Source organism: Anoplopoma fimbria, chromosome 16, assembly GCF_027596085.1.
Source record: "Anoplopoma fimbria isolate UVic2021 breed Golden Eagle Sablefish chromosome 16, Afim_UVic_2022, whole genome shotgun sequence".
NCBI classification, from domain to species: domain Eukaryota; kingdom Metazoa; phylum Chordata; class Actinopteri; order Perciformes; family Anoplopomatidae; genus Anoplopoma; species Anoplopoma fimbria.
In genome coordinates, this window is record NC_072464.1 from 23,775,599 (window position 1) to 23,801,301 (window position 25,703).

Here is a 25,703-nt window from a genome sequence, read left to right on the forward strand (position 1 = left end):
AACTGTTGTTTATCTCAAACTCAGACAAGGGAAACAAAAGGCAACAGCGAGAGAGATAAAAACAGTGTTTTTCTGTGTGTTCACTCAGTATGTTCTCACTAAACGGTCCGGGACTCATATCAGAAGACTCCGCTGTCAAGACGATGTTAGCCGGGTAGCTGGCCCTTCCCTAACCCTGCATACGAAGCCCTGACAGGACGTTGTGTTCAAAGCCCGTCGTCCCTCTCTAACGTTTCATGCAGATCATGACTTTCTCTGGCTCGTCAGGGAGTACAGGAACCATCTCACAATGCTCAGAGCAGCAACCTGTTTTCAATGCTGTCTTAAACAAGAGAAGTGCCTTGTGTATGAATGATTCTTTTGTAAGAACAAGTTGATGTAAATGTTAATTTACCTCAAATGTTTACAAAACTGTTACTAAATAAATTTTTTGTACCATATTTGTTGTTCTTGCTTTTTGTCATTGTACATGACTCCTAAAGAATTTGAACTTAAATCTCCCTGAGCAAAAACATTCCATATTTATGGTTTAACGACAATAAGACATCTTACGACAATAAGATACATCACATGGCAAGTATGATGTTTTAAACTCGAGTGTGAAAGTAAATTCTTGGCATTGAAAAATACTAGTTACACAAAAAGAAAAATTTACTCAAAGTCCACTTACTAGCTTATTCGGGAGCTCTCAACCATATCTAATGGTCTTCATCTGCGCATGGAGTTAACTCAGTCTTCACGAAGATTGTAAATTATTTTCTTAAAGGCCCTCCATGTCAATATATCTCTTTTTATCCAGTTTTCTTTATCAATTTTTTATCAATCGATTTCCAGAGGTGATTAATTCAACGCTGGGATTGTTATAGCGAGACCATCAAATGTGTTATTAGTTTTTTTAAACTTGCAATTTCTAAGTACTTTAAAGTACATTAAGTAAGTATTGTTTATCAGAGTAGAAAACAATGAGATCTGGTTAGATAGAAGAAGACCAATACTGGGTACAGGACGATGAGATCTGGGTAGATAAAAAAGACCAGATCTGGTTAGATAGAAGAAGACCAGATCTAGGTAGAAGATGACGAGATCTGGGTAGAAGAAGACCAGATCTGTTCAGAAGAAGATCAGATCTGGGTAGAAGACGATCTGAACTGGGTAGAGAGAAGAAGACCAAATCTCGGTAGAAGACGATCAGATCTGGGTAGAGGACGATCAGCTCGTGGTAGATAGAAGAGGACCAAATCTCGGTAGAAGACGATCAGATCTGGGTAGATAGAAGAGGACTATATCTGGGTAAAAGACTATCAGATCTTGGTAGATAGAAGAAGATCAGATCTGGGTAGAAGACGATCAGATCTTGGTAGAAGAAGAACACAAGATCAAGGTAGAAGACTATCCGATCTGGGTAGATCAAAGAAGACCAGATCTGGATAGAGGACAATCAGATCTCAGTAGATAGGAAAAGACCAGATCTGGGTAGAAGACAATCGGATCTTGGTGGAAGACCACAAGATCAGGGTAGAATAAGACCAGACCGGGAAAATAGAAGAAGAACAGATCTGGGTACAAGAAGACAGTATCAGGGTACATCGAAGTGGATGGCGACACACCACCTGAAGCTCAACCTGGACAAAACCGAGCTACTGTTCCTCCCGGGGAAGGGTTGCCCGCACCGAGACCTGTCCATCACCATTGATGATGCCGTGGTGACGCCAACTCGGACTGTGAGGAATCTGGGTGTGACCCTGGACGACCAACTGTTCTCAGCAAACATTGCATCGGTCACACACTCCTGCAGATTCCTGCTCTACAAAATCAGGAGGATTCTCCCCTTCCTCACTGAGGAGACGGTGCAGGTGCTCTACAGGCTCTGGTCATCTCCCGCCTGGACTACTGCAACTCACTACTTGCCGGAGCCCCGGCGTCGGCCATCAGACCTCTGGAGCTTGTCCAGAAAGCTGCAGCACGTCTGGTGTTCAATCGCCCCAAGTTCTCCCACACAACTTCCCTTCTCCGTTCTCTACACTGGCTCCCTGTAAGAGCTCGCATCCAGTTTAAGACTCTGGTGCTAGCCTACAGGGCAGTGAAAGGAACAGCTCCTTCCTATCTCCAGGCCTTGGTCAAGCCCTACACCCCCGCCCGACCACTTTGCTCTGCTGCCTCGGGCGATTGGTTGCCCCGTCGCTCAGAGGTCCCTGCGGCCGATCCACCCGGTCACAGCTTCTTTCTGTCCTGACCCCTCAGTGGTGGAATGAACTCCCCACTGACGTCAGGACAGCAGAGTCGCTGCCCATCTTTCGGCGCAGGCTGAAAACTCACCTCTTCAAGAAGTACTACCCTGAGCCTTCCTCGTAGCACTTATTGCATTCGTATTAGTTGTTGCACTTACTGTATTCGTATCAGTTCGCTGCACTTATTGAATTCGTATTCGTTTACTGCACTTATCCTATTCGTATTAGTTTGTAGCACTTATTGTATTCGTATTAGTCTGTTGCAATTATTGTTTTCGTAGTAATTTGCCTCTGCACTATACTTTTGCTCTGGTTTATGCTTTAAGATGCTTGTTTAAGAAAGGAGATGCACTTATGACTTCTGGTGACTAGTAGTTCTCTTGAATACCTATGTTGAATACACTTCCTGTAAGTCGCTTTGGATAAAAGCGTCTGCTAAATGACTGTAATGTAATGTAATGTAAGAAGACCAGATCTGGGTAGAAGACAACTAGATCAGGGTATAATAAGACCAGATTTTGGTAGATAGACAAATAACAGATCTGGGTAGATAGAGAAAGAGCAGATCTGGATAGAAGAAGACCAGATCAGAGTAGAAAAAGACAAGATCTGGGTAGAAGACGATCAGATGATGGTAGAGGAAGACCAGATCAGAGTAGAAAAAGAACAGATCGGGATAGAATAAGACCAGATCGGGGTATAACGGGGTAAATATGATCAGGGTAGGAAGTGATCAGATCTGGGTAGGTAGAAGAAGACAAGATCAGGGTTGAAAACAATCAGATTTGGGAAGATAGAAGAAGACCAGATCAAGGTAGAAGATGACAAGATCAGGTTAGAGGAAGACTAGATCAGGGCAGAATAGAATCAGACTGGTGTAGAATAAAACCAGATCTGGATAGAAGACGACAAAATCTGGGTAGAAGGCCACAAGAACAGGTTAGAATAGGACCAGATTGGGATGGAAGACGATCAGATCTGGGGAGATAGAAGACTAGATCAGGGTAGAGGAAGACTACATCAGGGTAGAAGACGATCAGATCTGGGTAGATATAAGACCACATCTGGGTAGAAGACATTCAGATCCGGGTAGAAGCCATTCAGATCTGGGTAGATAGAAGAACAACCAAATCTAGGTAGAAGACCACTAGATCTGGGTAGAAGATGACCAAATCTGTGTAGAAGAAGTTCAGATCTGGGTAGAAGGCGACAAGATCTGGGCAGAAGGCCACAAGAACAGGTTAGAATAGGACCAGATTGGGATGGAAGATGATCAGGTCTGGGGAGATAGAAGACTAGATCAGGGTAGAGGAAGACCACATCTGGGTAGAAGACATTCAGATCTGGGTAGATAGAAGAACAACCAAATCTAGGTAGAAGACCACCAGATCTGGGTAGAAGATGACCAAACTAGATCAGGGTAGAGGAAGACTAGATCAGGGTAGAAGACGATCAGATCTGGGTAGATAGAAGACCACATCTGTGTAGAAGACGTTCAGATCTGGGTAGAAGGCGACAAGATCAGGGTAGAAAAGGCCCAGATCGGGGTAGGAGATGACCAGATCTGTGTATAAGACAACCAGATAAGGGTTAAGGAAGACCAGATCTGGGTTAGAGAATACCAGTTCTGGGTAGAAGAAGGTCAGGGTAGAATACTTAGTTAATAATTTGTTGTTCTAAGATCAGTTTTGTTTTATTTTCATATATTAAAGCCATTTATATAATCCGTCACAACCAATTTTGGCAGCATGTGGCTCTTGATCATCTGAATTTCTGGCTTCCTGTTTCCTCTTCCCACATTATCAACAGGAGAGCTTCTGAGTGTCTATGGCATTGCTCTCTTTGTAGACTCTTTGACCTCCGACCTCCCTACCGCTCACCCCCCTCCTCACTCTGCATTCCAACAGTGAACATCAGAATGCGACGCTGAGCCAGAGACGCTCACAGCCGGGCCATCTTTATAACTCCATCCAGAAATAATTAAAATGAGACAGGCGTGTCAGTGTCGCACCTGAGAGTCAAACATCTATCACAACTCTGCTGAGGGGTAATTTATAATGATGTGCAATACATGATCGAGGTGAGTGAAATTTACAGCTGCTGGGAAAGTTTGTTTTGATCTTTGTGCACAGTGGGCATCAACAAAGCAACGGGTAAAGCAGACACTCATATACATATGAAAAGAGAATGTTTATGCTAAATGGGTATACTTGGACTGCTTTGGGCCATCTTATGGAGAGAGAGAGAGTGTGTATGGAATACACATTTTTTGGAAAAACGTTTTGTTCAAGTCGCTAAAAATCCTCTTTCCCGAGAATGGACCTGACAAACTGATAACCCGAAAACACAACGTATGTCAGAACTCTGACTCTCTTAGTAGCTGCTAGCTAGTAGTGACAGTTAAGTGAGTATGGGTTCTATGGGCCCATTACATACCATTTTCTTGCAGTGTGGGTACCATAGGGTGTGGTACTGGCCAGTGGTGTATAATGGTTTCCCTATGAAAACACAGAAATTACTAAATAAATTTGTCTGCATTGCTAAAATGGCCACAAGGCCAGTTTAAGCAGTTAAAGCAGTAGCATTTTTGAGTTGGGATTTTGGGCTATACATATAAACTCAATGAAAATTTAATTGAATAGAATATCGTGAAATATTCAAATTAAAAGTTTTATCTGAAAGGATAACACAAAACAAAAAAAGATAATATTCAATATCTTTATAGGTTATCTAATGTTGTACAGTCAGCTAATTTAGCTAACTACAGCTTGCTATTTAGCTGGCGTGCTTATAATGCTAAATACAGTGTCACTTTTAGGCCCCTTGTCGCCAGCACTTAAAGCAGGCCTTATGTACACTAGATTGAAACGTTAGCCTCTTTCACAAAGACATAAATTGGTGTTTTCAAGGTTAGCATCGACTTTTATTACAACAAGCTAAATGTCAACTTTATCAGTTGTGCTTACACTTGTAATTTATGTGCTGTGACATCAAAAGTCCCTTTATAGGTTTACCAATCCAATAAAATCTGTTAACATAAGTTATTGAATGATTAATATTGACTTTTTGATTATTATTATTATATGATTTTTGAGGAGAAAAGCTGCCCACACCGAAACTAAATATTGAATAAGTTAGATAATGAGAGAAAATAGCATACGCATTTTGGGAAAGGATTACTTTCCACTGAATATTTGGCACCAAGTCCAACAACAGAGTTCAGTACATGAGTGCTGGGCTCTTGGGTCCAGTGGCTGAAGAGTGACGGGAGATAGTCGATCTGTTGGCACGACTGACTGGAGGCAGCAGGCCCGTCACTCACTCAGTGGCCTTGTTCCCAACGCAGGAACGAAGAGAGTTCAAAGCTTTTCAGGGAACTTTTCATAGCATTACAGCAGAATGTCATTGATTCACAATATGGAGATATTTTGAAAAGTAAAAAAAAAGGAAAGAAAATAACTTGAATGAATTAGCAGATTTAGTTTTTGGAAGTACGAGTTTTCTTTCTATTCCTGGTTGGTCTTTGCCATTTGAACTTTAGGTTTTTTGGAGGGTGGTCTGGTTAGAAAGTTCACTGAAGTTTGGACGTCACAAAGTACGACAGCAAATAAGGGCCATTGTAGGTTAAAGAAAAAATATGATTACGGGGACAGGGTGGGGGATAATATTCCCAAAAATGTCCAAGATTTAATTTCCAAGATTAAAGTGAACTATTTTTCCGAGACAAAAATCACAAATTTGCAAGATTACAAAGTCATAAATTAACAAGAAAACATTCTGACTAAAGAGATTAAAAGTGGCTAATTTACAAGAAAATTGTTTTTACGGTTATTTACTAAACGATCAATAAATTTGAATTAATTAATTAATATTTTTTTTCATTTGAATTTTTTAATCCTTGATGAAGCAGCAATTATTAGTTGATTCATAGATTTGTAAAAGAAAATATTTTTAAACAGTCATTTTTCTTCCAAAAATGCTGTTTACGTGCCTCTCGAATTGTCTCCGCTCCACTTGGCCTTGTGGTGGAAAACCAACGACTCCAGAAAGAGAGCTCACCGAGTCTCCGGTCTGCAGCTCTGAGCAGACAGGAGTCTATATTTAGTCCTTAATCACCTAACAAATTCACACTCGGCCCACAGCACAAATACCTCAGGCCCCCTTTATGTATTTCAGGAGTGTGATGAATTTGTTTCTGGGAGGCCTGACCGCTGGCTCATGGAAACATGCGGGTTGGTTTGTTCTACAGAAGGTTTTTTTTAGTTTGGTATCAGACTGTTAAACTTTTTCAGAAGATCAGATATTGCAACTTCAAAGTTCTTCAGATAATGATTGAAATTGACAGAATAACCAACAATAACCGTAGACTGTACATAAGAAGTGGACACAGTCATCGTGAAGTCACCCATTGGTTTGTGGACTGATGTTTTGAAGGCTTGAGTTTGGTTGATTTTACCGTCGGCATCTTGGATTACGGCCATCACCATGTTGTTTTTTTGCAACCAATGAACAGAGGATACAGTATTTGGAATGCAAAGGAGTGACAAAAAGACCTGTCAATCAGTGTGTAGCCCCGCCCTAAAGCATCCCCTGCTTTATGGTCTGTTTGACTCTAAATGGAGCATCATTTACTAAATGAACATCATGCTGTATTGAAGAAGACTTGAAACTAGAGATTGAGACCATAAACTCATGTTTACAATGTTTACTGACTGTAATGTAAACACATATACGTGAAATGTGAAAACACTACTTATAGAGTCCAACAAACACAGGACTTTGAAGCAGGAATCCGGTGTTCATGTCCCAAAGTGTGATTACGTTAGGGATGCTTTCAATGTGTTTGCTGCACCTATGTTGAGTTGTTTATGTTTAGCTTAGTCTACGTACTTATTTTAAGTTGTTTTTCCTACATATCTGCATCCGTTTCAAGGTAAGGGTGTGGCGTAAAATGACACAGCAAAAGATGAAAAACGCGTTATTGTGACATGGAACATTGTTAACTGTTGTTCAGGTCGAGGAATTTGCAAATTTTCACACAATGAATAGACAAATTTAATGACTGTTTGATCATGACTTGAAAAAAAAAGTTCTAAATAAGTTAAAAAAAATCTCATCTAGTCAAATAACCAATATATTTTGAGTTAATAAATAGTTGAAATAGTAAGGGTCTTCTTACAAACACCATGTGGTCGTTCGTACAGTAAATGATGTAATGTTGCGGTATTTGTATTTGTAGTGTGCGGTCATGTGAGGGGGGGCTTGTTTTCACTGTCCACAGAAAGAGGGGAGGGGGACAGAGGGGGACAGAGGGCAGGTGAGGAGAGGTAAGCCCCGCGGGGACACCTACAGGTGAGCCGACGGTAATGGACACAGTCCCCACAATGCATCTGGCTGACTTCCCCTGAATGCACCAGAGAACATAACATCATGATTCCATAAAGGTTCTCAATTAAACACCTGACACTGAGAGCATCACATGTTATCTCCACATGTCTTTACAGGAGGTCAACTGAAGGGCGAATGCATATTTACACAAATTTGCAAAAACCTTTCCCTCTTTACTTTAACAACGACCTCAAGTGACGTTTAGTCACATGACTTCATGTCTCCAGCAGTAAGCTAAAGGAGGGCTAGTAGTCTAGTGAGGACGTTTAGTCAATACATTTCAACCAAAAGACCTTTAAAACTAGCTAAATAAAGTGAGTCTGCAGCATTTAGTTACATTTTTAGTTCTCGCTTGACCATCATGCATTGCAATTTAACGTAATTAAGATTAACAATAAAAGTACAATAAATCACTGGATGTCTTTCACTTGAAATATTCTGCAACGTATCTTTGTTTTGTGCTTTAGGGGCAAAAGGTCACGGCTACAGTTCACATCACCAACAAACCCGCAAGAGAGTTTCAACTTTCAAGGAGAGAAGCTGCTGTCGAAGATTTGGGAAAGAGGGGAATGTGATCGTGTGTGTGTGTGTGTGTGTGTGTGTGTGTGTGTGTGTGTGTGTGTGTGTGTGTGTGTGTGTGTGTGTGTGTGTCAGCCGGTGGGCGTTTTGTAAAAAGTAGAGTTTTGTGACTCTGCGTTGAAGAGATTGTTAAACTCACTGCTGCTCATCCTAAATTTAACTTAATCCAACCCCCCCCCCCGACTCTCCCTCTCCACCAGCAAGAGCCAAGGTTACACTGTCCTGTGTGTGTGTGTGTGTGTGTGTGTGTGTGTGTGTGTGTGTGTGTGTGTGTGTGTGTGTGTGTGTGTGTGTGTGTGTGTGTGTGTGTGTGTGTGTGTGTGGAATATGCCATAACTTCAAGTGTATGTTATTTTTTTTGGTGCAGAAACAAAAGCAAGTTCATTTATTCGGGTTGACCTTTGACCCAGAATCCCTAAACTCTCCCCCCGTCCTTCAGCCGGTCGGCGTGCCGCATGTTGAGGCACACAACCTGAGAAATGCAGTTGTCATCCATTCCTGCCCTCTTGTCCTCTGTGCAGCTGTACACTGCATGGACACCGACACACACACACACACACACACACACACACACACACACACACACACACACACACACACACACACACACACACACACACACTCCGGCTCTCCGGCTCTCCCGGTGGCCGCTGTTGTTTTATCATTAAATGGCGACATTAGTTCATATCATGTGATTCGAGGAGGATTGGTTGCACATTAGAGGCCCTAATCGCCCCCTATAGTCTGCCCCCCGGGCCTCGCCCACATGACCCTGCTGACCACAGCGCTTCCTTTATGCCCCCTGAAAGAGCTGGGGATTGAGCCCGAACAAAAAAAAAAACCCACGAGGGTGAAAAATGTTTTTACACCCGCCCCGCTGCCCTCTCAGGACCGGGGTTTGTGTGTGGGCGCACGGGGCCGTTTAGCTTTAGATCAATGGGGCCAGTTACTGGAGTCTGGCCAACTCTGACAGAGAGCACAGAAAGGAAAGAGCTTGCCTCTTCAAAAAAAAAAAAAAAAATTGGGGGGTTTTGTAGCTCCGCTCGTCCACCTAGACCCAAAATAATAAACACAAAAAGTGATGGATTGTTTGTCCGTTTCTTCTCTTAAATACATTTTTCATGTAATGCTTCTTCTGTGTGGAGGGGGAGGAGGTGTGTGTGTGTGTGTGTGTGTGTGTGTGTGTGTGTGTGTGTGTGTGTGTGTGTGTGTGTGTGTGTGTGTGTGTGTGTGTGTGTGTGTGTGTGGGGCTTATGGGAGGAGGGAGGAGGGGGGCCGCCTCACTTCAGCCGGCTGCAGATGAAGCAGCTCGTCCTGCGGCTCATGAACGGTGTTGAGTCTGTTGGTGGGGATGGCGGATAAACCGGGAGGTCGGGAACCAGTTCACACTGATGGGAGGAGGGGGGGGGTTCACAGCGAGGGCGTGGCGCCCCCCATCGGGAGGGACAGGATGGTGCTGGTTTCTGGTTGTTCCCTGTGTTTTGTCTACGAAAAAGATGGAGATATTCTGTATATTTCCCCAACAATGAATATATCAACAAGTTTTGTTCTGTCATAGAGCTCCAAAAACTACAAAAAACAGTGTGACATGAGTGTTGTAGTACTCCAGACAGGTCTTGGTCCCTAGGCAAGTTTCAAATCCACTTTCTGAAGGTTATTAACCTCCAGGTCTGAAAAACGGCCTCACTGTCTACTTTATGTTAAAGCTGCATTCTCTCTCCTGTCCATCAGGGGGCGACTCCTCTGGTTGTATAGAAGTCTATGAGAAAATGACTCTACTTCTCTCTTGATTTATTCCCTCAGTAAACATTGTAAACATGAGTTTATGGTCTCAATCTCTAGTTTCAAGTCTTCTTCAATACAGCATGATGTTCATTTAGTAAATGATGCTCCATTTAGAGTCAAACAGACCATAAAGCAGGGGATGATCTTTAACCTCTTTAACCTTTCTAACCCGACTTCCTGTCTCTCGACTCGGGGCCTCACCTCCCCGGGTATCACTGACCCCGGGGTGTCGACATGCCGCGCCTCCTCCTCCTCCTCCTCCTCCTCCTGCTGTCAGTCATCTCCAGATAACACTCTCTGCCTTAGTGTCATGTCCGCCTGGCACCTTGTAAAAAAAAAGAATGGAGGGGGACATGATAGCGATGAAGGTCAGGACGCAGTGAAGAGGCCCCCATGTTGTTCCAACGTTAACACGTTTTAATCTGGACGTGTTTTTATATTAGAATAGACGAGGAATGTAACACAAAAATTAAAGAAGTTAAATGAGCCTTTAAAGAACCCTTGTTCATAAAACAGACATTTCTCTTCTATGCTCTGTGGTTTAGATTCACAGCTTTCCTTAAAGCAGGAAGAACTCAGACTGAGAACTTTAAAGTTACTGTGAGGATCTTTTATCTGGTCCTGAACCAGTCTCAGTTTAGTCCTGGTCCTCTATAGACCTCCATCAGTAAACAGACCATCAGAGAGAAGATCGTCTGTTTCTATAAAGTTATTCTTAAAGCTCGTCATCGGAGCCACCGGGTCGGATTCTGGAGAAACCAGATGAAATCATGAAGGTTCACCAGAAACTCCTTCAGACCAGACTCCTCCACACAGACCCAGATCCAGCAGAGACCAGTCCACCGTGGACAGACCCAGATCCAGCAGAGACCAGTCCACCGTGGACAGACCCAGATCCAGCAGAGACCAGTCCACCGTGGACAGACCCACCAGCAGAGACCAGTCCACCGTGGACAGACCCAGATCCAGCAGAGACCAGTCCACCGTGGACAGACCCACCAGCAGAGACCAGTCCACCATGGACAGACCACGGTTCAGACCAGGGGAGTCAACACAGACACCACGCTGCTGGAGACCAGGACTGACTGGACCGGCCGGAGACTGGAGAACAGAACCAGGACTGAGTGGGTCAGACTGCAGTAAAATGAGGTTTTCTAAAGGGAGTCTGGTGCTCAGAAACACTACCACTTTAGTCCACAGGGGGCGCCAGAATCAACCATCTTATGCCATAGAATTAGAAACAACACATAATTAAGGAGTCTGGTTAGAAAATGAAATCATTTATTTAACATGACCGTATCAGCAGATCAGCCCACACACATAGCATCAGACTCACAGTCACTCACTTTCAGTATTTACAGATAGGCACATTCACATTAGGCTTTAGAGCCAGCCACAGCGTCCACATGAGGGGCGGTCGCTGCCTCTCGAGTCCAGCCCAAAAAAAATTAAAAATTAAAATATCAGCCATGTTAACCCGGGTCCTCTGATCCGGGCTGCTTTTAAAAAGGTTTTCGGAGCTGATCTGGTGTCAGAAATCCAGATCAGCTTTCTCCGTAAACCATAAAACCTTTGTCTTCCTGAAATATGACGCTGCACTTCTAGTCGAGTGGACAAAATAACAGGAACAACCGCTCTTTAGATAAAATAAAGTGTTTTCTCTGACGTCGTTCACTGGTTTTAATCCACTTCAGTCATGAGAAATCAAATTTAAAACCTTGTGTTAATGGTGAGTCAAACAAAAAACATCTGGAGGGGATATTTTTTGTCAATCTTAGCTTTACGTTTCAAGAATATTCTCCCTATTTGAAGGAAAAACTTTCAATTGATTTTAAAACTTGATGACACTTTCTCCAAATTTATTTAAACATTCAGAAATTCAAATAAAAAACCACATAAATAAAATAAAAAATAAAGAAATAAACAATGGATAGTGTAAAACAAAATCATGAAGAATAAAATTGAAATGTCCAACCCAATCATTTACACAATATAAACTTTTGCTCTGCACTCTAAAATACAGCTTGGAAGAAGAAGTGCTCAGTTTTTAAACTAAAACAGATATTAAAGTTTAAAAAGGAGACTAAGAGTAACGGAGAAGCCGGAAGGTACAAACACGAAGACAAAAGCAGAAAGGAAACATTCAAAAATAGTCTCTTGAGCTCTGAATAATCCGTGTCCTTCATGTTTTATCACAAAAAATAAAAATGTTTTTAATGGATGACAGAGAGGTGACGGACAGCAGCAGGTTTTCAATGTTAAGGAAGTGGAACCCATAAAAATAAAAAAGAATAAAGAGGATACAGTCAAACTAATAAAAAGGTAAATAAATAATCAGTCTGTGTTTTAAAAAAAGGCTTGTGGGGAGGCGTGTTTTTATTCAAGCTGAAGGTTTCAGTGGGTGATTTTTCTGTCAACTCATAACTCGTTTCAGGAGATATTTACACTTCAGAAACGTTCCTACGCTCATGATGCTACATCGCATGAATGAAGGTTCTCCTAAAGTCCTATAAAGACACGCAGCATGTCGGGGAGGTGTCGGCTCCTCTTGACTGTTCTGGGATCAGCCCCAACTTCCTGAAGTCCTCTGTGGGGGGGGGATGTCGCCTGAGAGCAGATGGTGACAGAGGAAGAGCAGCGAGTGGGATGATGGTGGAGGAATGAAAGCAGCCCCAGTTATGAGGAGTGAAACCAGTGAATCGCCCTGACTGGGAGGAGGAATCTACGCTGCGTTCAAGACATGGTGGAGAGTTGGAAATGTCATCATGCAGAAAATAATGCATCGTAGAAAGATCCAACATTGCAAAATGTCTGAACTTGTCGGACTTTTGACACACTTAGTGCTACAAAGTGTCAGTTTTAAAGTACTGATGATCATCTAAAGACTGAGTTTAAAGAAACTGAAGAGGAAGCGTTTACATCTTTTAAACTCTGCAGGTCTCTCCTGAGCAGAAGTCTGAAAAACTCACACAACCTTTAAATCTTAAACCAAACATTTGTTAAATGTGAATATACCATTCACATTACATCACTGATGGGCAGGGTTCAAACCTGGATCTCTCCATCTGTCTGCATTATTTATTTTTAGTGTTCATTCATCCTTTATAATAGAAATCTGAAATGTAAAGTAGAACTATGATTAGCTGCTTAGTTTACCCCAAAAATAATCTACCTGTGTTTCTATTTTTTGTACAAACTGAACTACCATCAGTTTCAACCTACCAGCTGCCTCAAACTTACTTCTTCCTCTTCTGGGGCCATGATTCTCGTCTTCCCCTCTTTAATTCAAGTTACTCTCTTGAAACGTCAAAGCACTCCTCATTTTCAATTCATTGCGATGAGGAGGAGGAGGTGAAGCAGAGAGGACGTATCTGTCCCTTCACCTCCTCATCGCCCCCTGGTGGCTGCTGATAACATTTGTTAAAGCATGATTCCGTGTTAAAAGTTTAAATATAGTTTATCTGAGCACTACAAACACACCACCCTCTTCTACTAGATTTGCAGCTTCGCCTCTTTTGCTCCTCATCATCATCTTTAATTAAAAAAGGACTAATTTGTGCCGGTCCTCTTCTGGTTTACAACTTTTCTCTCCCTCAGCTGAAGGAGAAGTTTGGGGCTGCTCTTCATCCTACTTTGTTGTGGACGCTCCTCACCAGGAGGAGGGTTGAAGACAGGGGAGGAGGACACATATCTAGCCATCATCCTCTTCCTCCCCGGCCGACAGTTCATGGCTCTGCTAAAGGAAGTCAAACCACAGCTACTCTCCCACAACTGTTTCTTCTCCCCCGTCCTCTTCCTCCCTCTCCTCCTCCCTCTCCTCCTCCGGGTGTTGTTTGTCCGTGTAAACGTCCCGGACCAGGAGGACTCTGGTGAGGAGGCTCTCCAGGAGCTGTCGCTCCAGCGGCGTGGAGCTGAACCACAGCGGGTCATCGGGACCGCACGCCGGATCCGGCTGAACGTAGAAGAAGTCCAGACGCTCCCGCAATGACGCCGGGCTGCAGGGAGGGAGGAGGAAAGGAAGGAGGGAGGAAAAAGTGAGCAGATGAGAAGTAGAATAAAGAAAGATGGAAGGTAAAGGAGGTTTATTCAATTAAAAAAGGATGGAAGCAAAAGAGGAAGAAGGGAGGACATATGTGATAGAAGGGGGAGACAAGGAGAGGAAAAGGAGAAGTGTCAAACTATTGTTCTGAACTACTGAACAGTGAAGTTATTTTTCTGTTAAAGTCCTCATTTTTCAATAGTCAACATTGTCAAGACGTCTGGATGTGAACAGCAATTGAGTTATAATCACAGGACTTGAGGGAAATAAAGAATAAGGGATGCAAAATGGAGCAAAATCATTCGACTTATAGCACCAGTAGAGACTCTGAACGCACCACTTTGATCTGTAGAGTTCGTACAGGTGACACTCGTGCTTCTTAACCGGGCATCGAACCGCCGAGCCTCCTGAGTCGTCGTCTGGTTCGTAGTCCTGATCGCCGTCCTGCAACGTACGCTTCCTCTTCCTCGACTCCGTCTGAACTGAAGGACCAAAAGACAAATAAAATGACATTTAGTATCAAGATAATCAGACATTCTTATTGAAATGCTGCAGATTAAATTATATTGTTTTTTTAAATTAGATTTAAGTGCCGATACAAAGAAAAGTAATTTACTAGATTCAAAACGACAGATAACATCCAATGTGGATGCAAAAAAATACAAATTTATTAGCAATTTAACGTCATAAACAGTGTTTTGGAGAACAGAACGGATCCATATTTACACTGTCTGACTACTTTAATTAAAAAAGCTGATTTTTTTAATAATAGTTTTATACATAAACTGATCATTTTATGACAAATATCAGAACAAAAGATGTAGGTTCTGGACAGCCAATAATTCACCAAACTAACATCTTCTGTTCTGGAACAATTCATCAGAAGCGCCGTCGTTCTCACCGTTGTGGTCCTGAGAGATGGAAGGCACGCGGATGCAGACGGCGGTCTCCTTGGTGACAGGATGGACGGTGTCGGGCCCGTAGACGTTGGCGAAGGAGAGGCGGAGGTGCTGCTCCACCGTACGCAGGCCGAAGTATTTGGTGTTCAGGTAGACCAGCGAGCGAAGCAGAGCGGCCGGACTCTGATCGCCGAGCTGCCGGCTGCTCCACAGGCTCTGCTCCTCCACCCGACCCCACAGGGAGCCTGCAGGAACGCAAAGGGTTAGTTTACCCGTTACAGGACATCTTTATGCAGACGTTAATGACATGCATCTATATTAACTAAGATGCATTTCCTTCAACACTAACATTTTGGAATTAAAGAATAAGAAATTGTCACTAAAACTTAGCATTAGGAATTAAATTAATAGAAGCATCAAGTGCATCAATGTAAACTCTTTATATGGTAAAATGCAGCATTAAATACCTACAGTGCACCATGTTTGACTTGCTAGATGAGTATATGATTATAGGAAATAGTTTCCTTTCAGGTAAAGTATTCACATGGCTGATTGTATTTGTCTTCATGGGAGTATATATGCAAGTATATTATAAAGGTATGTGTACATATTTATCATTATTTAGTTTTTTTGGTGCATTTATATTTTTAACTAGCTTTTGTCATTTGTATTTCATATTAATCATATTTTATTTTTTTAATTAAAATAATTCTCAATTTTTTTGTTTTACTTTGTATTATTCCATTTAATGTTTTAAATTTTTATTTACGATTTATATAATTTATAATGTGAATATCCATCCGTAAAATGCATTTTGCTGCCAAAGAATAAAAAAAAAAAAAAATCCAGACTTTACACACAAATGCATCTTCACAACTACTAAACTACTTTCTGTGTTTTAACAGAAACCTGTTAAGTGTCCTCATATGTAATCATAGTGCAATCACAAGAAATCAGAATGTGAACAGCAAAAGAGGTATAATCATAGGACACTGATGAGCTGCAGTTCAACAGCCACCAGGTGGGGCTAATGAGCAGATCAATCAAACTAATTAACTTCCTCCTGCAGCTACTTTATAAGTCTTTGGATCCAAATTTGACATCTGGATTTTATTTTTTGTGCATCGTGGTAGTTAATAATTAATTGTGTGTGCATTTAGAAAATGTGCACGCTCACTTCTCCGGTAAATAAAATAACCACTTTAACAGTAATAGTTTCTGCACAGACGGGTAATCAGACTCGCCATCAGGGAGCACGCTGGGCTGCCAGTCCTTCAGGACTTTGTTGAGCTCTTCTCCAAACTGCCGGTAACTCGGGTCACTGAACAGGTCATCCGTCCGGCCTTTGGTGTGAAGATGCTGCAAAAAACCCATAAAAACTCATTAAATACATTAAATTAAAATAAAAGGTTGAAGTGGTGGCTGTGATGTGCAGAGATCTGAACTTTGGTGTCCTCATATTTAAAAATAATCATCACTATTTCAGAATGTGAACAGCAAAGAGTTATAATCACAGGACACACAAATCTGCACATGGAACAAAAATATGTTCTGGCTTTCTGATAAAAAAAAGATCTGAACATAAATGATCTCCTTTGCAAAAAAAAAACCCTCAAATAAAGTCTAAAATAAACATTTAAAAAATAAAAAAGGAGGGAAAAATGCAGCAGCAAGGCCCAGAAAGAAACGTTTGAGACTTTCTTTAAGTCCACATTTCTTGATCAAACTTCACATAAAACAAATCTTTTTTTAACTTTCTCAGTTTTAACAAACACATAAAAACAATCTTACATTTTTCAGTCAGAAAAATCACCCTCCAGATGACTTTGAACAGTCCTGAACTGCATTCTGCTGCCATGCTGCTGCTGCTGCTGCTCACATGTGAGAGCAGGAGGAAACACTGCGCACCAGTTATCTCGGTCCTACCGGAAACACTCCCTCTAACTTTGGTTCCTACCTCTAAAAATGACTGGAAGGAATTCTAATAGAACAAAAGGGAAAGTTGACAAAGGCTAAATTTGATGTACTTTATATGGATACCTATATTGTTTAATTACAATCCTAAACTGTTGTTATTTAATTGTTTTACACTATTCACCTGTAGTGTCTCAAAATGTATGTAATTATACAAAACATATAAATGAGTTTTTCTCAGACTCTGATCCAGAAATCTCCACTTCAGTAGCTCTTACATACACCAAACTTTACAGCTTCATTCATATCTATATTCTGAAGGTTTCTACTGAGGGGTTTGTTCAGATATCATTCATAGCCTGATTTATACAACATTTTATCACTAAAAAGTTTATGACTTAAAAGTATTTTCTGATTTATGGAGTGATACAAAGAGATATCTTAAATTCCTTCTTTAAGGGATGTCAACAAAATGAAACAAGAATTTTGAACCTGGCTTTATCCAATGTTCACGTCCATTTTCTGGAAATGTATGAAAACGAGCACATATTTGTATAGAGAATACACCATTGTATCCTTTCAGGGAGTGTTTTTTTTAAATGAGAGAGACCCTCTGACTCGGTACCGACCTGCTGGATCCCCAGACAGAGGTAGAGGATGCTGTCTGGAGAGTAGCGCTCTCCCCCCGGCCTGCAGACCTCCCTGACGAACCTGGACAGAGCCGCGTTCAGCTCCTCTGAACTCAGCGACAGCAGGTTACTTTTAGACCGAGCTGATGGAGGCGAAGAACAGACACAAACAAAATATGAAAAATCAACATTTAGAATTTTCAGCATTTTTTTTTCAGCCAAGCATTGCTATGATCCGGTTCAGCTTACCAGGTTTGGAGCCGTCCTTTACTTTGGTGTCTTCTGATTGGTCAGAGGGAGACAGCGCCCAGCGTTTCCAGGCGTTGACGCCGTAGCGAGCTTTGAGAGGTAGCGACCTTCCTTCTGAGCGTCTGTCTGCTGGATGGGAGGAAGTGGACGAGGTCTGATCTGAGCCCTCCTCCAAGGCCCTCTTCTTGTTCCCCTGCAACGCAAATATAATTACTACACAGTTTATTCAAAGTTTCTGTTTGTTACATGTGTTCTTGTGTTCTTATGCATACTTGTCTCCTGGACTGTGGTTTAGGTGCCGACTGCTCCGACTCCTCGGCCAGAACTGGAGGTAGAGAGAAGCCCATGTCCTCGTCCATTCCCTCCATGACTGGGACCGGGTCTGAGGCTGAGACAGGAAACAGTCCGTCCATTTACATGCACTCAACAAACCAAACTATTCAGACAAAGTGTTAACATGCTCCATGTAAACCTGCAGCAGGTCAGGAATCACATTTCTCCCAACTTTATTTAAGCATCTTTACTTATTTCAAATTAAATTAAAGGAATTTTAATTTGTGGTGATATTATTGTGTTAGTTTTTAAGTGTCAATCATAGATTTTTATATCATTTTTTTAAAGTTTAATTCAATTATTTTTATATTATCATTACAGTCTTCGTTTTAAGTCTTAATCATAGATTAATATATTATTTCTATAACCTTAATTTTTCAGTTTAAATCCTAGATGTAATATATTTTCAAAGCCTTATTTATTACGTTTTAATCGTTGATTTTTACATTATTTGTTAAAGCCTTATTTTTTAAAGTTTAATTCAATTATTTTTACATCATCACTATAGCTTTAATTTTAAGTTTTAATCATAGATAAATATATTATTTCTAGACCCTTCATTTTTCAGTTTAAATCCTAGATTTAATATAATTTCATAGCCTTATGTATTAAGTTTTAATCATTGATTTTAAAAAAATCTTTTTTAAGCCGTATTTTCTTTAAAATGTTATAATCATTGATCTTTATATTATTTATTATGCCCCTTAGTTTTTAGGTTTTTGAACTGATCCCTTTGAAATAAACCTGTGTGGTCACATGTTGTTACATAAGAGCTGCTTCATTAAACAGATTTAATGAATGAGAAGATAAATGCATGTGATGAAATTAATTAAGGAGCATTTCTTCATTAACTTCACATCAAAACTTTATCTTGAAGTTACAAGTTTCAGTCTTCAATCAATCAAGTTGTATCTATAAAGCACTTTTCAAACTAATCAAATGCAATTCAAAGTGCTTTACAAATGACTGACAAGAAAAACGACCAACATAAAGATAAGATGAAGAGACTAATGCAAACAAATTAAGTTAAGATAAATAAATAACAACACTAAATTGATCACAGTCAAAGAGTAAAAAAGTGAAACAAGAAATAAAATATTTATAAATACTAAAAACAAAGCATAAAAACATACAAGACACTGTATAAAATCAGACTTAATATTAAGAAATAATAATAAAAAAACATATATTTATATAACAAAACTGAATAGATGTTTTTTTATTTTCTGTTTAAAAATATTCATATTTTCACTGTCTATTTTTATTTGTCTTTCAGCAGACAAACATGTTGCTCATCAAAACTAAATACTGTAGAACTATTATTCATTCGTACAAGTATTTACATGATTTTCTGACTCACAAGCATCAACAGGTGTAGAACTACATGTGCAGAAAAGGTGTTTACCTTGAGTGAAGTCTGCCTCCAGGTCCAGGTCGGGCTCGTACTTGTCCTCCTCCTGCTCCTCCTCTTTCTTATCTTCCTCCCCCTTCTCCTTTTCCTCTGTCTCCTTTTCCTCTGTCTCCTTTTCCTCTGTCTCCTTTTCCTCTGTCTCCTTTTCCTCTTTCTCTTCCTCCATCTCCTTTTCCTCCTTTTCTTCCTCCGTCTCCTTTTCCTCCTTTTCCTCCTCCGTCTCCTTTTTCTCCTGCTTCTTTTGCTCCTCCTCCTTTTTCTCCTGCTTCTCCTCTTCCTGCTTCTCCTCTTCCTCAGGGCTGCTGCTGGAGGCCTCCTCCTCTCTGTTCTCCGACTTCACCTTCACCATCTTAACGTCTGAAACACACATTTGTTGTCATCACTTGCTGCAGCTTTCTTCAAAACTAAACTGAACTTTTTGTTAAATTAGTGTTTTTGTTTTGTTGCAGAGACTCTAGGTGAGTTTTAAGGTTTGTTGATATTTCATTCACCTCCATTAGATCAAGGGGGCAACAAGAGGCTCATTAACAGATTATCAACGCTCACATGCAACATGGACCAAAGTTGTTGTTGCACAAAGAAGAATCAGACCAGTTAAGTCGTGCGTAGTAAACAAGCGTCACTATGTGCATGGTATTATGTCATTTCCCTTGTTCTGGTGGAAAGATGAGAAAATGTGCAGGAATTTAGCACTAAGTGAGTTAAAGCAGTGCTCTGTTTATAGAAGATAGATCTGTTTCATTTTGATGCAAAGCTTTGTGCATTGGTAGGAATGTAGCAAAGCAATGAACTGTTTATTTAAATGTGAAAGTGCTATAGAAAGATTTTGTCCCTTAAACCAAATGTTATAAATAATTGTGATTGCAATATGGATCAACAGATGATCGTGATGATAGTTATGGCCCATAATTGTGCAGCTCTATGACTTAAAGACAGAGTACTGTTCATTTGACTTTTACTGAATAGGGAAGTATGAAAACTCAGTTATGAAACATGTACATGGCCGTTCATCATTGCTTGCACAAAACCATCATTTCTTTTGTGCTTCTTCTTTTAAATGTCCGATACTTTTCAACATTCAAAGAAAAAATGCATCACGATAACCTCCCCAATGACGACCAGCCTCTCGTGTCTTGATGCAGACATCCGACCCTCTCATACCTGGCTTCTGGTCCTCTGCGATCATCTCAGCCATGGAGAGCAGGTCGGCCTCCAGCGGGTCGGAGGGCACCTTGTTCTTCAGGTCCTTGATGGTCTGGATGATCTGCTCCGCCCCCTGCAGGGTGGTGGGCAGGAACACGGGGACGGGGACCTGGACGGGACGGGACAAGGAGGTTTGATTGATAAATGTCTCCCCACTCTGCTTGAGTTGCAACACATTTCCAGTTTATTGATTTGCTAACAAGTCTTTTTCCTTGGAGCATGAATTATCCTCACGTGTTCATCGTTTCTTACCGGAATCGGCAGAGAGACTGGAGTGGGAGTGATCTGAGAGTACATATTCATGGGCATGGGGATGAAGACAGGCACGGGTATGGGTACAGGAATATACTCCCTCTTCACACCATCGTCTACATCTGTGGACACAGATATGCCGAAACTGAAACATTTTAAATATGTATATATATAAATCAGTGTGTATTAATGGGTCATGACGTGATGATTTTGAAGAGCGAGCGGAACAAATAACTGTTGTCGAGCTCAATTGAAAGCTTCCGCTACCTCGCTATAGAACAAGCTATCTAATTAATTCAAAGTGTGCAAAAAGAAAACATTAAAAAACACCATATAAGTAATTTTCTAGCTCTCTCCTGAGTGAGATGCATGTTTACCTGTCTGTAGGAGTTTGCTCTGCATGTGAGGTTTGCAGTAGGTGGCCTTGGTCAGCGTGAGCGGCTTGCAGAGAACCGCCTTGTTCTTGACGTCTCTCATCAGACCTCCGCCGGCGTACGCCACCGTGCCCTGGTTCACCAGCTGCAAAACAAATGAGGGACTATAAGTGAAACATACACAGGTTTCATCGCAAACAGAAATGTGGTCAAGGTCAAAAGTCAGAATAGTTACCCATTTCAAAGTGCATGCACTACATTTTTTCTTTGCAGCACGGCTAATATTTCTGTGGTTCCGGTGTGCGCATCTTGTTCTTAATTTTTGTTATCAAGTGTGAACCTTTTCATACGTGACTGTCACTGTCTGAGGATTTCACAATTTGTTTTTTTTAATGCTTTAGAAGCCGCCATTCTAAAAAAAATACTTTGTGGGTGTTTGCAGAAGTGTAAACAAAGATAAAACAGTTGTTAACATAAATAAAATGCGATAACTGATGGGCTGCCAGATTGCATTTCCGCCTCTTTTGCTCTTTGCGTGCAACCAAAAACCAAACCAAAAACGTGATCGGTGAACACTTCTCAGGACTACAAACAGAAACCAGAATGCTTTCGATACCACAATCTCATCATGTCATCTCCAGATTTGTATCTGTTTCTAGAGATTAATGACAACTTCTCCAAATTCGTACTTACCCCGAGTTTGGCCCCTTGCATTTCATACCCTGTAAAGAGGAAAACGAAACACATCATAACTCATGAAGAAATAAGATTGACTCATTAATTAATCCAGATCCCTTGCTAGATGAATTCATTAATCGTCTGGTCAACAAATGTTATTCACTTTAATATTCTATATATATCAGAGAAAAGCAGGTAAATCTGCATATTTGAGAGGATGAAAAACATAATTTTCTGACATTTTTGCATGAAAAACAACTAACGATTGATTTTCAAAATAGTTGCGCATTACTTTTTTCTTTCGACCACTGAATCGATTATCCGACTAATCATTGCAGCTGTAATTCCTTTCTTAATTCTTGGTTAAGTTTCTTCGAATAGCAAAAATGTGCAGAGGGCCGCATAAACACACAGTCAGTCGGTCCGTACCCAGGGTGGAGTTCTCGGGCCCTTTCTGTGTGACCATGATGGGCTCGTTCTGCTGGCAGTAGAACTTTAACAAACACTCCTGGTCACAGAAATGCTTCATCTCTGATCTCCACATCACCGACTCCGTCAGGTTCCCCTGAACCTTACAGCAGTCGCACCTCGCCGCCTAGTGACCACAAGAGGAACGTTTTTACTACACTCACAATAAAACAATAAATAAAAAACACGTATTCCTGCGTGCATTCGGGTCAATTTCTTAATGAGGGATTCTGCAAAGAGTCGGTGTACCTTGAAGTACCAGTCGTTGAACTTCTTGGCGCAGGCCTCGCTGCAGAAGTCCCGCGTCATGCCGCCGAGCTGCCGGGTCAAACCTCTCTTACACAGCTGGTTGCAGTGGTTACAGCTGACACACTTCAGACCCAACCGCTTTATAAAATCCTGTTTGAATAACAGCTTACAGCCTGGGAACAAAAAAAACAAAGAGAAGAGAAGCAAAAGAAAGAATGAAAACACTCAACTGGAAGCAAATAAAGAAAACTCCAGATATGCAAACCAAAAAATGCAAAGAAATGACAAACAGGCATTGAAAACCAATTAAAGAGTTCTAGAGACGAGATCGATACCTTCGCTGCAGAAAGGTCTCTTGACTCCGGAGAACTTGACCATCTCGTGCAGCGTCTTCTCCTCTTGGCAGTACTCGCAGAACGTCACGATGCAGTGGAGCTTCTTGTAGTCCTCGCAGCACGTCTTACTGCAGAACTGGTAAACTTTGTCCTGAAGAGAAAAACATTTAGATCACTCTTACTGTGCACGTTCTGGCTTTTAAAAAGGTACAGACCCAATTCACTTTTTGTCAAATTCAGTATTTATCTCTTCACTGTCCGCTAGCTGTCTGTTTAGTGTGCGCAATGAAAAAAAGTGTTCAAACACCTCTGCAAATGTGTGACAAACACTGTTCAGCCCTAGTAGCTGTACTTCATGTTACTTATTTGCAATTTTGAGTGTTATAGTTTACATTTCTTTTCCTATATACAGTGGAAACTTCTTATTGGGATCATGTCTTACTGGGTCTAATTGATTACCATAAGATGACTATTTTAGTTTTTTTTTGTTTTTTTTTCCATAATTTCTCCTGCAGATTAGCAGCAAATTGACATTTGTATATCTGTGAATGAATATAAAGTAATGAAACCGACAGCTTCGCTATTCTCAGGCTCACTACCAATTTTGTTTTTAATTGAGATAAAAACAATTTCTTATTTCCAGTCAGGATTTCAAAGTGCACGCTTGTGCTGCTGCAACACCTGAATATCCCCTCTGAGGATCAACAAAGGTTTATCTCATCTTATCTTTGTGTCAGAAAAACACTGTTCAGCCTGTGATATCTGGATAACAACGGTTGCTCCTCCTCAGGATGTTCTCACCTCCCACTCCAGAGTCTCGGGCTTCAAGCTGAACGCTCCTCGACAGTAGTTACACTTCAGCTGGACGCTGACGTTGTTTGTTGTGGAGAGCGCCGTCTGTCCGTTGGTGGCCGTTTGAAGAGTAGCGTTCTGTAAAAAAATAAGAAAAAGAAAGGAAGGAAAATAAAAACTTTGATGACTAGCAGTTTGTGAGTCTAACAGCATTCCATAACACACCTGGTTGTGATTAAAGGCAATTAACGAAGATCATTTACACTCGACTTGCAAATATTTGTACACCCACAAGCTCGTCTTGTGTTTCATAAACAATAATGGACTCATGACAAAGTCTCTTTTGTAGTTTAAACATCAATTTATGAAGCATGGTGCTCAAAAACTAATCAGTTCACAGACTCCACTGAGGGATCCTGGGCTGTTTAATGTTTAATGTTTAATGATTAATGTTTTTAAGAGCTGCTTGTTTTCATTTTGATGCATCACATGAGTAGATGATAACTGTTGATCTGGGTTAAATGTCTTTATTAATCTATGGGCGAAATTGGGACATGTGGTCTAGTTCGATCCATTTATCTAAACTTTTTATTGCATGAGATTAGTTTGCATGCATGCATTTATTTTCTGCATCATCCTCGTTAAAGCTGCACGGAACAAAAGAGTGTTTTTATTCGACTACAGAAGAGAGTTATGACCCTTTGCACTGCAGCTATTTTCACATGTCATGCAGCATAAACACAGGTTTATTTAACAACATTCATTATGGTTTTGCATTTTCCTCTCTCACGCGGACCTGGAAAAAGTAAATCATGCATTTATGTTATAAATACTTCTGTTACTCCCTCGTCTCACTCTCTCTCCTCCAACTACTTCAGAAAGCAGCAAGTTTGTTACAGAATTTATTTCAGGATTTTAAATGATCACTTTCAAAGCACGTCTGGGACTGGTCCCTTTTTTAAACCCATTTTTATAGACTTTTATTGGCTTTTATCTGATGTTGTTTTTACTGCATCATTTTCTTTTTTTATTATTATTTTAATTTACTTAAATATTAATGTATTTATAAATGTTTTCTTAGTTTGCTTTATGTTTATGTTTCATCTATTTAACTGTTTTATCAGGGTTTAACTTTCAACCAACTTTACCTTAGATTGTCTTGCACTGTTATGCTTTCTGTTTTGTCTGTTAAAACACTCTTGTTTTAATGGTGCTATATAAATAAAGTTATTATTATCATTTAGATGGGCGCTGGTATTGTGCAAGCTGAATGAGACCATTATTCAATTTATCAGTGTGTTTACCCTGCTTTGACATTTCAAAATGTCTGCTGTGAAAAGATGCTTTTGTGCTGAATAATCCAGAGCACATCAGAGGAACAATGTCCACTCGTGTTTATTTCCATTGTAAATTGTCGGTTTTTTTGTAAATAAAAATAATTAGAAATGTATGAAGAGTCCTCCCACCTGGAACTTTGTGACACACTGTGAGCTGCAGAAGTTGAGGATGTTTCCCTCCGGCAGTGTTGCCTGGTACTGAGGCAACGAGTTCCTCTTACAGAAGTGACACGACGGCTCAGTGGCTGCACACAGACGTTAAATAAGACTTATTACACATGCTATTTAATGATACTTACTATCAAAGTGTTTAATGGGGGCTTTCAAATCATCAGAAAGGGGAATAATTGAATTCCTAACACAAACAGAGTTTACTACAATGAATGCTAGTTAAGTTCCTGCTGAACATTTGGGACCTGTGGAACTGTCTAGAACTCTTTTTAAAATGTGCTATTCTGGTCTAAAAAAATGAGGTTAAATGGTAAAAGCGAAACATACATTTTGGATGATAAAAATAAAAAGATAATAGCCCTGACCTTGTGGTTCATAAACCCTGTTTGT

General features: G+C 40.6%; 2 protein-coding genes across 3 annotated transcripts in view; both read right to left on the minus strand.

Moving 5' to 3' along the window:
* The window catches only part of ttf2 (transcription termination factor, RNA polymerase II), a 190,060-nt gene that overhangs the window by 98,666 nt on the left and 65,691 nt on the right, over positions 1-25,703 (minus strand). The window lies entirely within an intron of this gene.
* The window catches only part of zmym2 (zinc finger, MYM-type 2), a 31,409-nt gene continuing 16,982 nt past the window's right edge, over positions 11,277-25,703 (minus strand). For both annotated transcript variants that reach the window (XM_054616037.1, XM_054616036.1), the window contains 17 exons: positions 25,272-25,387; positions 23,815-23,943; positions 23,014-23,164; positions 22,679-22,851; positions 22,391-22,556; positions 21,977-22,005; positions 21,287-21,428; positions 20,910-21,031; positions 20,616-20,766; positions 19,449-19,811; positions 17,983-18,098; positions 17,711-17,903; positions 17,462-17,604; positions 16,163-16,277; positions 14,921-15,163; positions 14,357-14,501; positions 11,277-13,975 (listed from right to left, as the gene is read on the minus strand). In XM_054616037.1, the coding sequence (XP_054472012.1) occupies positions 13,738-13,975; positions 14,357-14,501; positions 14,921-15,163; positions 16,163-16,277; positions 17,462-17,604; positions 17,711-17,903; positions 17,983-18,098; positions 19,449-19,811; positions 20,616-20,766; positions 20,910-21,031; positions 21,287-21,428; positions 21,977-22,005; positions 22,391-22,556; positions 22,679-22,851; positions 23,014-23,164; positions 23,815-23,943; positions 25,272-25,387 (2,735 nt within the window). In that variant the 3' untranslated portion in view covers positions 11,277-13,737. The remainder of the gene's footprint in view (positions 13,976-14,356; positions 14,502-14,920; positions 15,164-16,162; positions 16,278-17,461; positions 17,605-17,710; positions 17,904-17,982; positions 18,099-19,448; positions 19,812-20,615; positions 20,767-20,909; positions 21,032-21,286; positions 21,429-21,976; positions 22,006-22,390; positions 22,557-22,678; positions 22,852-23,013; positions 23,165-23,814; positions 23,944-25,271; positions 25,388-25,703) is intronic.